The sequence below is a fragment of the Falco rusticolus genome, chromosome 2 (assembly GCF_015220075.1).
Source record: "Falco rusticolus isolate bFalRus1 chromosome 2, bFalRus1.pri, whole genome shotgun sequence".
Lineage (NCBI taxonomy): Eukaryota > Metazoa > Chordata > Aves > Falconiformes > Falconidae > Falco > Falco rusticolus.
In genome coordinates, this window is record NC_051188.1 from 19800688 (window position 1) to 19814200 (window position 13513).

General features: G+C 39.8%; 1 protein-coding gene across 1 annotated transcript in view; it reads right to left on the minus strand.

Annotated features, from left to right (window-relative positions):
• Positions 1-8125: 8125 nt before the first annotated feature.
• XPO4 (exportin 4) overlaps positions 8126-13513 on the minus strand; it is a 78951-nt gene continuing 73563 nt past the window's right edge. The window contains exon 23 of the mRNA XM_037376596.1: positions 8126-11159. Within this exon, the coding sequence (XP_037232493.1) occupies positions 10962-11159 (198 nt within the window). The 3' untranslated portion in view covers positions 8126-10961. The remainder of the gene's footprint in view (positions 11160-13513) is intronic.

The following is a 13513-nucleotide window of genomic DNA, read 5'->3' on the forward strand; positions in this document are numbered from 1 at the left end:
GTAGGGTAGTTCTGAAAGATCCTAAGTTTTAAAGTATTTTCCCCGTTTCAATTAATTCACTGCATCTTGCCCTTTGGGCATAGAAACTTCTCATCTCCGTGTCTGGCATTCTGCAGGCATAACGCACTTGTCTGGCACTTCTTGTCCCCTCATACTGTCCCACCAGAACACGTAACTTCCTCACCACCGCTCTTTCCATCCCTCTTTATAAAGTCTGATAATTTGTAAAAAGCATTTTCGTAGCATTGTCCTTCTACTGTTCCGTGGCTCTCCTATAAACAGACTCACAGATGGTTTGCCCATCAGATTATTTACAATTAACCCAGCAGCAGGCTCTCCTCACGCCCTTCAGAGCTCATGTTCCTATCAGCGATGCGTTGCGTAAGAAACTGCTATTCCACCCACAACCTGCTGAATCTTCATCTGCTGCAACACTTTGTTGTGGCCAAATGGAACATCCTCAGCTGAGCACTGGGCACCTACCAGCAGAGCAGAACTATTTCCTTGGAAGACAGAAATACTAAATTTGGATAAAATGTTTCCGCAGCACAGCGTATGTAGGCAGCAGAGAATCAAATTTTCTTGCCGCTGCAGGATGTGGGGTTGGGCTGATTTTTCTGTCTGATCCCCGTGCTTTTTGCCTCTCTCTCCTTGAGAAGCAAGGCTTTGCACGACAACAGAGAACTGTGGGCATTTCCACTTGGTTTTAAAAGACTTCCAAGTAGTCTGGATCTGGTGTTGAGTGCATTACCCTCTTTGTCTTGGAAAGGTGTTGCCGTAAAAGGTCTTCATCCCAGCCTAGAAGGCTGTTCTATATGGAGCACACTCATAACTGTTCGCATTACAGCCACCGCTGTAATTTAAAACAAAACCCCCACCCCCTTGTCCTGGTATTGCTGCAAAACAACCATTACCTGACACCTGCATAGTATTACTGAGTGCAGTAAGAAATCTGGTTTAGATTCTACAAACAAGTGACACTTCAGTAATTTCCCTATTTCATGCATGTTTGCGAAGCATTTCTATGTTAAAAAAACATGTTCTGCACAGGGCTGATAATGAGAGGATAAAGGAGACTGGGCAGACACATACTGCAAGTCTAGATTTCCTGGAGCAACAATCCCTGCCCCGTGACAAGTGAGGGTTGCAGAGATCATGCAAGGGCACATGGCTGTGTAGGGGTGGGGGGTGGCTGGACAGGATGACATTATTTAGATTATGATATCAGATACCACTTGGCAGCAAAGAGACAGCTCAAGACCTTGCCTGAATCTGTGTTACAAGATGGTTCTAGAAGGAAGGCTCAGGAGGAGCTCAAGTGACCCTGTAGGAAGGAAAATAGGTTATATCTTGCAATGTAGTTTCTCCGGGATGTGAGGACAAATGGACCACAAATACGGGAACACTTTTAAAGTGCACCCTGCAATAAATTTCTTTTATTAATAATTAGGGTTTATTGTTTCCTAATTTTTTTTGCAGAAATGTACTTTAGTTAAGCAATCTCCCTTATCCTTTCACTGACAGACCTGCATCACACAGCAGTGACACTGCTGTCTCTAAGACAAACCTGATGACACAGACCACTGTTACTTTACTAATATAATTGCTAGGACTCTACGTTGGACTTGATCAGGAACGGAACATGAAACAGGTATTTTAAAAACACAGTTCTACCTAGGAAAGTAATAGCAACTTGTTACTCAAAAAGCTTTGTGTTCTGGTGTTTGAGTTTTCATTTTATAGTCTATTGTATTTTTTCTTTACTAATGAAAGTCTATACATTTCAGTCCTCCGCTGAAATGTACGAGCCATAGCCATATGAAAAAGTATAATCAGTTTTAACTCATGAAAATAATTATTAAATTCCAGTTGTTGAATCTCTGCTGTTGCCATTAAGTCTAAAAAAACTTAATAGATCCCCCCCCCCCCCAAATCCTGACATTTTTAGGGCTAGCAAACCACAACTGCACGTTCATTCAGAAGGCAGCCAAGCACGTGATGCTTTACGACCATACAATGATTACTTCTCGTTAAGGTCAACATAATCCTGCTTCTAAAGACGGAAAATAACAGAAGTGGAAATGCTCTGCTTGCAGAACAACCTGCAACATCTCTTCTTTGTAAGAGAGGCTTACTGCATTTCTTCTTTCAATACTGATCCGTTCTCCCACAGATGCAGGACAAAACGTGTGTCAGAGCCCTGGGAGGCAGCTCTGTGGGCCAGATGCATCACACCTGCCTGAGAACTTGGGTCACACGGTAGGACAGACTACCAGTCTGCCTCTTAAAAGCTTGCAGTCACTCTCCGAATTCAAGTACAGTAGTAAGTTTTCATCCTCACTTTATGGACTCCCAACTCTTTCTCTGTTGGAGATGCAAATCTTAGAAACACAAGTGATACCTGATCACAATGACTTCTTTGTCTTTTGCCAGGCTTTGTGGATCCCTTGGAAATAACTTGGAGACCACAAAGACAGCTACAGTCTTCAGATTGAAAAATGCTCTACTTAAGTGACCACTAGTCACTTAATACCACCTAGCGGTATTGACGTTTCAAATGGATTTTAGAAGTAATTAAAAAAAACCCACCACCCTGAAGCAGAATTACCAGTATCTACACCTTTATACATTTTGTACATTGATTTTACTATGCCATATTAACCCTGATTTATGCCATTCTCTCAAAAAAAAAAAAAAAATGCCCCGAGACACATGCTAACACACAAACGATGGAATTTTGTGGCCAGAGAGTTCTTGTGGTTCTTTTTGCTTCGTCCTCCGCCCCCCTCCCCCCCCCGCCCCCCAAGATGTAATCACTCGGCCATCACAAGAAGCAGGAAGGAAAATATATAAAATATATTTAGCAAAACCAGTAAAATTAAAGTGGAACAGAAAATGCAGTCAAGTAGCAAACATTATGTACAGCAGCAGATTTTACAGTTTCTCCTACACATACCTTTGCACTTATTTCACACATGCTTTTCAAGGAGAAGGAAGAAAACAGAAATAAGCTAGCATTAAGAAAGAAAACGTATTTTTTTTCCTGAACAGTAAATGGGGGTTTATTACTGGTTTTTGCTTTTGAAACTCCAATTCAGACTATATATACCTCTAAGAAAAATAAGAGGACACCATTTTCTCAGTCCCTAGAGCAAAATTACACTGTCCTCCTCTTACAGACTATACTGGTATCTTAAATAGTTACACTCACAGGATCTAGACATTATCTGGCCATCTTAAGGGATGTAGGTAACAAACATTTTAACCAAGATACAAAACAGGTATCTGATTTTTCCAGCTTTCCTGAGGCTGAGTGAATTGTTTTAAATACATGTGCGCTTATCAAAATCCGTGTTACAGTACATTTTTAACAGTAGTTTGTTAAGAAATCATGAAAGTGCATAACAGCCTAAAAGCAGGCAAAAAGTACTTCAGAAGAACAGTCTTTCCTTAAAGTGGCAGAAGAATGTAAGCCTTCCCCAAAGTAGTGCTGATCTCATGTGAGGACATCAGTGATCTTCCTAAAGACTCCACAGTGTGGCTGGTGGGGTTTTGGCTTTGGTTTTTTTGTTGGGTTGTTTGTTTTTTTTTTCCCCCCCAAGTTACAACAACTATGTTTTGCATGAACAAAAGACCATTAGAAGTATCTGTGCAGTTCTACAATTAAATCAAGTGTCCTGACAACTTATTAAACCACTGAAAAAATGTTGGAGTCTAGCGATGACATTCATTCAGTACACACCAAGCAGAGGCTGGAAGCCGTTGGAATATGCCACAAACCTAAATTGCGTCACCCAGAACAGTAAGTTAAAGCAAATCAGACAGACACGCCTTTGCCACCACGAACAGCAGGCCAGACAGAGAGGGGAGGAGTAAGGGAAGTACATCATGCCCAAACCTCTGCCTTCCCCTAACTTGCAAAGGCAAAAGCGGCTCAGAAAAATCAAGTCTGGTAACATCTGACAGATGTTAAGGTGGAAACAGTTGCTCTGTGTGATTCAAATATAGATGGGAGAAAAATTAGTAATAAGCTATATACCAGTCACGGTGGGTAACTCCAGCGTTCTCTTCGGAAATGTAGATTTGTCAAAATAAAGATTATTTTATTATTTAATTAACAAAATTCACACAGATAGTATCGCATTTCATACAATTCCAAAATAGCACTTTCTCTTTTCCCCTCAAAATTTGTTGAAATGGCAGATTTTACTAATTCTTGGCAGGATGACACGGGTTATGTGGGCACAGGACAACACTTGTATTACAGATTTCTTTTTCTTCTTACAGGTTAGCTTGACATTTTTTTTCTTCACATAAGGTTGGAAACTTTTTACTTTCTTTTCCTCCTCCTCTCTTCCAGTTCATGTACGACCTCCTCCTCGGCTGACCTGCCAGAGAAATTCCACTGGGAAGGTTGAGCTTTCCTACCTTTCTGCCTGTAATACACAGCAAATCAGTGCAGGGAAAAAAACACCACCAACTCCACCACTCACGACTGAAGCAAATTTAAGTTTTATGAAGGCAAAACTGATAGGTTTTGTGTACACTTACACAAACAAGTGTGAATAAAGGCTTTGTACCCAAACCGTTCAAGTTTATTCCAGACCTCGTATTTAAGGTAAAGCTGAATAGTTCCATTTTCGACATGAAAGGCTCTTAGATACACTGCTGCTGTTAATCTTACCAGCTGTTTTCAGGGATTTCCTCAAAATTACCTCAAATATTTCTGTCCTTCACCAAAATATTCACTGAACTAAGCCAGGCCAATATAAATGTATAACTGCATTAATTTTACTTCGGAAACCAGTAAAATTCTAGTGATACATACAGCCAAGACGTATAGCAAGCTGTCGCCACCATAGTTGTCGCATAGTTTTACTTTCAGGATTTGTGAAGTTGGTTATTGGGTTTTTTCCTTTTTCTTAAAAAAAAAAAAAAAGCTTGAGTGCATGACAGTAAGAGGGGAACAATAGAAAATAGCTGTAGTTTATCCAAATGTAATTATATTATAGCACATTAAGAACTGCTGCCTGTGACTGAACTTTTCTGATATACCTGAAGTAATATACTGTTAGATGTCACCTACATGTGACCAGGTTACGAGCTTGGAGAACGTTTCTGTGCCGAATACCATCAGAAACTGTTTAGATTATATCTACACACACACAAAAAAAAAATCAAGACCCAGAAATCACTATTCCTTCTGGGTAGACAAACACTACCGATAATAGTGACCCGAACAGTCACCATAAACACTTTTGGAGGATGGGGGAGAAGATTAATTTGATTATATATTCATAGCCATTTCTTGTAATTGTAGTCCAGTGTGGGATACTCCTGTTGCACACCTAACCACAATTTTTCTGCTGATGGACAAACTCATGCCTTAAGCACCAACGTAAATTACAGCTACCCCATCGACTTTTAACTGAATTACTGTGCAGTCACAGTAGCCAAAGAGCACAACGTGTAGCCTGAGGTTTCATAATGTTCCTATTTCTGTTTCTGATGTAAGGAGGTATAATAAATGCTGTTTCAGGGATTCAACATAGGTGAGCTTTTAGAAAGATATTAAACAAGAATACACACAAATCACACGTGGCCAAAACAAAATAATAAAAGTCTTTAGTGGAAAATGATTTTATCCTCCTCCTCCTGCTTATGGATCTTAAAAATACACAAAGAGTTCACTTCAAAATTGAAAGTTCAGTTGTGATAAGGCCTGATAACACAGCCATTTCCCAAGTCTTATTGCAACAAATTGTGAAATATTTCTTGCAACTTTGTATCTTCAACTGTACAGGTAAAACAATACTTGCAATCAACTAGCACTTCAATCCCTGCGGTTTTAATATATAAACTCAACATAGTACTGAATTATGCATTTAAAATATTTACACGCTTGACCAACAGCAGTACTAGCATTTATTGCCTTAAAACTGCATGTTCACTGTATGGAGGTTCCTTATTTTGCACAAAGGGAACAAATAGAAGAGGGTAATATTTTTTTTTTCCTCATTATAAACTCTGGAATAGTTCAATGAGAGATTGACGTGTGCTGGGGAATGCTATTAGAAAGGATTTTATGAATTTCAAGTATCAAGCTGTAATAGATTGGAAAAATCACATGGGTAGTATCTTTCCCTTGAGGTTGGAAGCATCTTCCAAACCTTCTATAAGAATGGCTTAAAAGGACAGGAAAAGTAGGATAGGGAAAGGGAAGAAATGGAAAAGCAGAATCTACTTTCATTCACTGAGAAGGGAAAGCCAGGGATATCTTATTTCTCAGTTGCTAGGGCCCCAAGAAACCTCATCTTGAAAAAAGGGTTTTGTAAGAGAGCCAAGAGCTTAAGGTTCTAAAGCGAATCACACTTCATGATTTGCTTCACGATTAGTGCTAGAAAGCATTAATCTCATGTACTGCAAAGAGGGCACTATCTACTCATATTAAAAGCAAATTTACAGAGGGGGCGGGGCTGGCTCTTTAAATTAATTGTTATCATTAGGCTTTGGTTATACTGAGTGACTGGAACAGGTACAGGAGAAATGAGTGGTGTTTGCTCCTTGCAGGGAAGTGTAAAAAAACCCAAACGCAACCAAAAATCCTACCACAAGTGGCACTTGTCACAAGTAGAGGCACCAAAGCCTGAATAACTAACAACTGTCCTCTCACTGTGTAGACCAGAACCGAGGCACGCTGGTGGGAAATACTCATCTCATTTAAGAAGCAGCCACCATTTCAATCGCCTGTAATTGAAATAATGATGATCCACAGCAAGCATTACCGTCTGCAGTAGACCAGTTCTGGGGAATACTGCACCACTGCTGCCTCTACTGGGCTTTATAATTATGAAAATCTTCTGTTTTCATTACAGTAAATCTTACACCTCACAAAACTAAAATTGAAATATTTAATATTTACATAGCATCTCAGATCCTCAATGCATTTTATAGGCATAAACTAATCCTCACAACATCCCTGTGAGGTAGGTAGGTATTACCGTTACTTTAACAATGACACAGTTCTAGCGACTTGCCAATGGCCACAGAGGATCCAGTGGAAAAACTGATACAAAATTAGAGGAGCCTGGCTCCTACTCCTGCGCTTATACTCATCAAGCTACTTCCATAAAAAACACCCCTTCTTATGTTATCATTAACCAAAACTGAAATTACTTGAAGTGTTTTACAAGACAAATGCTGCAATTTGTATTTCTGAATACCTTTACAGATCACAAATTAGAATTTGCTTTGCTTTTTAAAGAATTAGATTTTAAATGGACAACGGACTGCTCTGAGCAAGCTTTTCTAGAACTACATGGCTTAGATATAAAGGGATTTACCCAGGTAAACACTGGGGCTTTAGTGAGTGCTACTCACTATCGAAGAGATGACTCTGATTCAAACCCCTCCCTTTCAACTAGTAGGATTTGGACATGCTGAGAAAACATATTTCTCATTCCTGAGGAAAATGGTGAGCCCTTTATCACTATACAGTGAAACACAAACTCTGGGCAATAAGTAGCAGATTCTGGTGGTAATTCAGTGAAGATAATTAAGGCATAAATGCACATGAAAGTGGAAGTTTCATGTAGTAGTCATCTACTTCTCCCTGTCCATGTGTATCTGTGCTTTCAAGGTCTTGGCTTTCATGGCCCAACTAGTTGGTCATGCTTGCCAGCATCAAAAATTATACGTTGAATAACAGAAAATTCTTATATTAGCATTAGAACTAGCTATCACAATGGGGAAGGAGCTGGCAAAATGGGAAAGAAGCCACTTGATTTCTAGTTTCAGAATGAAAACACTGGAGCAATAAACTGTTTTAGCAAAAACAGCCTCGACAAATACATTTTTTACAATAATATCATGCAGCATTTATAATTCAGTTTGAGTTGCCTTTTTTTTCCCCCCCTTCAAAAACCAGATGTGTTTTTAGAGCCGTTATTCACTTTGCACAGTGAATGGAAAATCAATGCAGTGATGCTATAAAAATTTCAGAACACTTATGTGGAGCCAACTCTCAATGTTCGCTAAAAATGGTCTATGAGTCTCTCCCATGGACTTGAATGAGCCTTTCTCATGTAGATTACAGCAACTGGATGTGTAGAACATTGCTGAAGGATTTTTTTTTAATTATTTTTTTTTAAGGGATATAAAAGCCAAATAGTTTAGGTAGAAGCAGCCACTTAGCCAGCAGGATTATGAATTAATAAAACTTATTCCCAGAATCTTTTGCAACAGTTTCATAGATGTCACTAAGCAGAGATGTTGTAGCATTTGCTCTAAAAGAACATAAAATGGCATGGAAAGATCCCTGTTGAGTACACAGGAATGAAAGAAAAAATAAGAAACAAAGAAAGAGAGAATAGTGTCTAGCATAACATCAAGCAGGAAAATTACAAAAACCCCCACATTACTAGGACAGTTTCCCTTTAACATATAATATTAATTTTAAATGAAGGGCAAAGGAAAGTTTTAAGCAACCTTCAAAACTACTCTGAAAATAAGCGTTCATACTTTAAGTCTTGATAGTCAAAAGATGCTGCGTGTCTCTGCTTGTTACAACACAATGGGCCTGGTAAGAAAAGTAATGGGTATACACATTACTTTGTCCTGAATGCTAATTCTATTTGTGCTCCCATTCATCAATCACAATAGGCAAAGGATTTCAAAATTTTAAAGTTAATAAATATTTTTAAATAGTGAACCAGCTTTAGGATTAAAAAAAAAAAGATAGTGACAGTGCTAGTTATAAAACAAATGACGACTATGTTATTTAGTCAGATCCAAAAAAATTTGAAGGCATTTGCTATGAAGTCCTGGAAGCCTTTGGTCTAGATATCTGACATCAAATACATCATGACAAACCAGCAGCTTCTACTGCTGCTTATGTTCCCAGGCTTTAATGCCCTTCATCTGAAAAGAAAAAAAAAAAAAAAAGAAAAAAAAAAGGTTTCAGAACTGCTGCCCTATACAATGTACCAACTCAAGAGAAACTCCAGAAGCAGTTTCAAAAACATAGCAAAACCCAGAGAGATTTAAAAAAATCAGCCATCAGAAGTTTAAAAACAGAAGGATCTACTACGATCGTTGTCTTTTGTGCAAGTGCACAGTCAAGAAATCTTTTAAAGAAAAGCGTAAGAGTTTCAAGACAAAAATTGAGATCAATATCCCTGTTCAAAAATACTACACAAATTATCTTAGAAATAAAATACTAGCTGGGAAGGTACGTTATCTAACAAGTCTTATGGTCACTTTTTAATGTGTAAATCTGCCCTAGCCTACTTTTTACACAAGAGAGACAATAATGAAGAGATGGATTTTTGGCCTTGTGGATCCATGCTTGAGACAGGTATGGATTTAACTAAAAAATGAAAAGAACCTTAGATCACTTATAGCACATTATTAGAGATTTGTCTTGTATGAATTCTGGCTATCATGACTAATTTTGAGATGAATAGCTGAAGAATGGCACAGAATGGCAAACGTGATGCTACACATAGCCATGTAAAGGTGTATATTTATATATTTTATATAAATTTCAAAAACACATGGGAAATATTAAACAGCATAATCTTGCAGACTTCTTAAACAAAAGGGCCCACTTTTGCCTCCATGTATTTCCACAAAAATCAATTTTACTAGACATACAGCATTTGTGTTTGCTTCAGTTTTCTCTGGCTCATGACTGGAGCCAAAGCAGGCCTTGCTTTTGTATTCATGTGCTGCTCTCCCTTGTTGGTCCACTACACTCTGGGCACTATATTGTACTGTTGTAATAACTGAAGCACTCCTATTAGAAAAAACACCAAACACACAACAAAAACGAGAACAGCTGGGAGGGCTCTGCAGAAGTGGAACTAGATTCAGGAAACCCAAAAATGCCCCACAGCACTACACATCCCAATTACCTTTCTCAAGTCAAACAGATTATGGCCCTTGTGTAACAGGGTTTGATGCCCCTGTTCTAGCATAATTGTTTTAGCTAATGCCCCAACTTTAAAAAGTTTGCCAATAATTTATGCCTTTTGAGTTGTTATTGCTTAAGCAAACAGTTCAGTGTAGAAATACATTGCAGTTGTGTGCAACCTGGGTATGGATCAAAACAGATACTGAAAGTAAAACTACACGTGAACCTTGCATTAAACACTCATTCCAAACTGACACATCAACAATAAGGGCTGCAACAGGTACACAAGCAGCTTAATACCAACAACATCCTAAACCAACTCTTCAGAGTCAAATCTTGCCTTAAATTTCTTACCTAAACTATAAGAGCTTTTTTTGTTCCTCTTTTAAATTAAGGCAATGAAATGGCTACAGTTCCTAAAGTTCATTTTAGGGGAACAAAAATATACACCTTTTTTCTCTGAACTTTAGGCAGCAGAATGTAATGTAAAAAATCTGCATTGCATTAAATATGCAATGTCAGGTTGATGTAGAAAAACTGAACTAAAGACAAGTTAAAATATCATTTGGTTTTTCTTCCCTATTAAAACACAAACTCAAGTTTTGAGAGGAAAAATAAAGCTCAAAATCAGCTAAACTGTTTAGAGCTTTATATGTATCTGCATCACACTAACATGATTTTGGGTAGAAAACAAATCTGTATGTTTATCTGGCCACTCATATTTCAAACCAATGTGGGGGAAAAGGCACTGCATTTATTTTTCATTGTGCCCATACCTGTTTGCACATATATGGAAAAATTTAAATTCAAATTTTCTGTTCATTCTCTCACACACACAAGTATGACAGATTGCAGCTAACACATAATAGCAGAAGCTGATTCAAAGTTGACCTCTCCTATTCCACTGTGTTATGTTCAAACTTCCAGGCTCTCTAGAATCTGAGATGGCTGCAAAGAACCCAGAGACAGGTACAAGATTTAGTCAGCATTCAGCATTTCTCAGTGCATTTTGCAGAAAGGGTCTAAATTAGGCATAGAGTTTTGTTGTTTATTTTACACAGAGAAGTCCACCAACATTTGCCATAAATTCTTCTAAACTCTTTAAGAAGGCCATCTTCTGCTTACGGTCCAGTGTAGGAGGAGTGCTGCTTGCAGTAAGCTTGTTGAAGGCATCTGCTAACCGCTGGTAAATTACTGGATCTTGTTGAGTTGATAGCAACGTTTCAACTAGCTCTGAATATTCAGCCTGTTAAATAAACAGGAATCTCGTGAACTTTTTTAAAAAAATAAATAATATACACAACTTCTCTCAGCAGGACAAAATCCAAAATCAAGGCTGTGACAGAAAACTATCAGTGCCTCTCTACCTGTTACCCACTACTTTCACTGACTAGAGTACCAGAAGCAACTATGGACCCATGGACTCTCAGCTACCTCTAAACCAGACAAGGCCCTTCAATCACAGCGGGGTTTTCAGTAAGGCCAGAAAAGCCTTTAGGGCTGGGTACGGCGCTCTGCAGTGCAGAGTAACACGAAAACGTTAAGGCGCACCACTCAAAGGGCCTTTATCTCTTCCTTAGCATAGGCTTATTCCTGCAAACTGCACTTTTCTTCATGCCTGCCCCGTGTGCCATACCTACCATCTCCTCCCACAGGTTTTCCCTTTTCTAGATTCTTTTCCCTGGGACAAAGAGCTTAGATTCCTTCCTACGAGCTTCCTACTTGCTCTCATGCCGACTTGGACAGAAAAGACGACAAAGAAACATGTTAAACATGACTAAAGGACACTGCAAGGGGCACCCGGAGCAAGCCCAGAGTGACTACCGAGCTCTGGGAGCAAGGGTGAATCGAAGGACACAGACTGGCACTTCCCTCAGTTCTACCGGTGAAGGGCTTGCGTAGACACAACGTGAAGTTGCCACCGTGGGTAGTGTCACAGCGTCATTTTGTCTTACATGATCATAAGTCCCTCTGAGGGATGAGGGCTGCTTACCAGAGGATCCACATGACAAAGTGGCTTAGCAACAACTTTGCAGAGGTTTGTCAGCCTGGCAGGAAGGGCTTTACAGGGCACGCTGGGGGATGGTGGTAACAGCTTGTAGGTAAGCGAGGAGATAGAGACCAAGAGTAGTAAGAACACAAGGAAGCGTGATGAGTTTAAGAGTGCTCACTAGGAAGGATGAAACAGGTTGAAAGGAGGCCAACCTCAATGTCTGTGCAGAAATGCATTCAGCTTTGGAAACCAACGGGAAGGGTTAGAGCTCCCTGTGCAGATGCAGAGCTGCAACATCACTGCAGGTACTGAAATGTGGTGGGACAGGTGGCATGACTGAAGCGCTCTGATGGGACCAACAGAAGCTCTTTAGAGAAAGAGAGGATAGAAGATTGCCATTCCTGTGAAAGGGGAGCTCAAATTAAGGATGCTTTTCTACGGACTGGGTAACAATCTAGTTGAGTGCTTATGGGTCCTGACCAGAGGAGAGGTGGTAAAGATGAAATCATGGTGGAAGCTTGTCACAAATCACTACAACAGGGTGAGTGGCGGACAAAGTCATCTTCAAGCAACTTGAGGAAGTTTCCAGATCAGACTTGCAAGAGATTACCTCCCTGACATTTGCTCCAGTGCAGATGGGCCACCCAGGGGTCACTTTGCATCTGCTACTCACAGCTAGGAAGAGCTGGTCAGGGATGTGGTAATTAATGGCAGCCTTGTCTACAGTGATCGTGAAATGGTGGAGTTCAGGATCCTTAGGAGAGCAAAGAAAGAGGACAGCTGAGTACAGGCCCCGGACATCACGAGAGCAGATTTCAGCTTATTCAGGAGACTGGTAGGTGAGGCCCCATGGGAGAGAGCTCTGAAGACAAAAGGAACTTGGGAGAACTGACAGGTCTTTAAGGACAACCTCTTCCAAACACAAGAATGGCCTGTCAAATATTGAGGAAAACAATATAAACACACCAGGACACCGACCCAGCTAAGCAGGGAGTTCAAATCTGAACTCCAGTGCAAGGAGAATGTGCAGGAGACAGAAGCAGGGACAGCTACAAAGGAGGAAAACAGAAACTGTCTGGACAAGAACAATGACAGAAAAGCAATGGTTACCTAAAGCTGAATTTGGTAAGGGACGCCACGGACAACAAGAGCAGCTTTTACCAGTACATTAAAAGAGCAAAAAACGAACAGGGTAAATGCGGGTCCTGCTGCTGCTGAATGGAGCAGGTAACTGAGTGACAACAGACAAAAGATAATACTCAATGCTTTCTTGGTCTTCACTGACAGGTTTTCCCAGACCTTTATGACTGGAGACAGGGTTTAAGGAGGAAAGGAACTACTAGTAGTAAAGAGGATCAACCCAAGGAGATCTCTTGAGAAATCTTGATGCATACAAGCTCATGAGGCCTGACAGAATCCATCCAATGGTTCAGAAGGTTGGCTCATATCATTACAATGCTGCTATCATCATTGAACAACTAAGAAAATCAACTCCTGGAAGCTATCTCTGGGCACGTGAAAGAAAAAGGGACTGAGAACAGCCAGTGTGGATTTACCAAGGGTAAATCACGCTTTACCAGCCTGTCTTCTGTGATTAGATGACTACA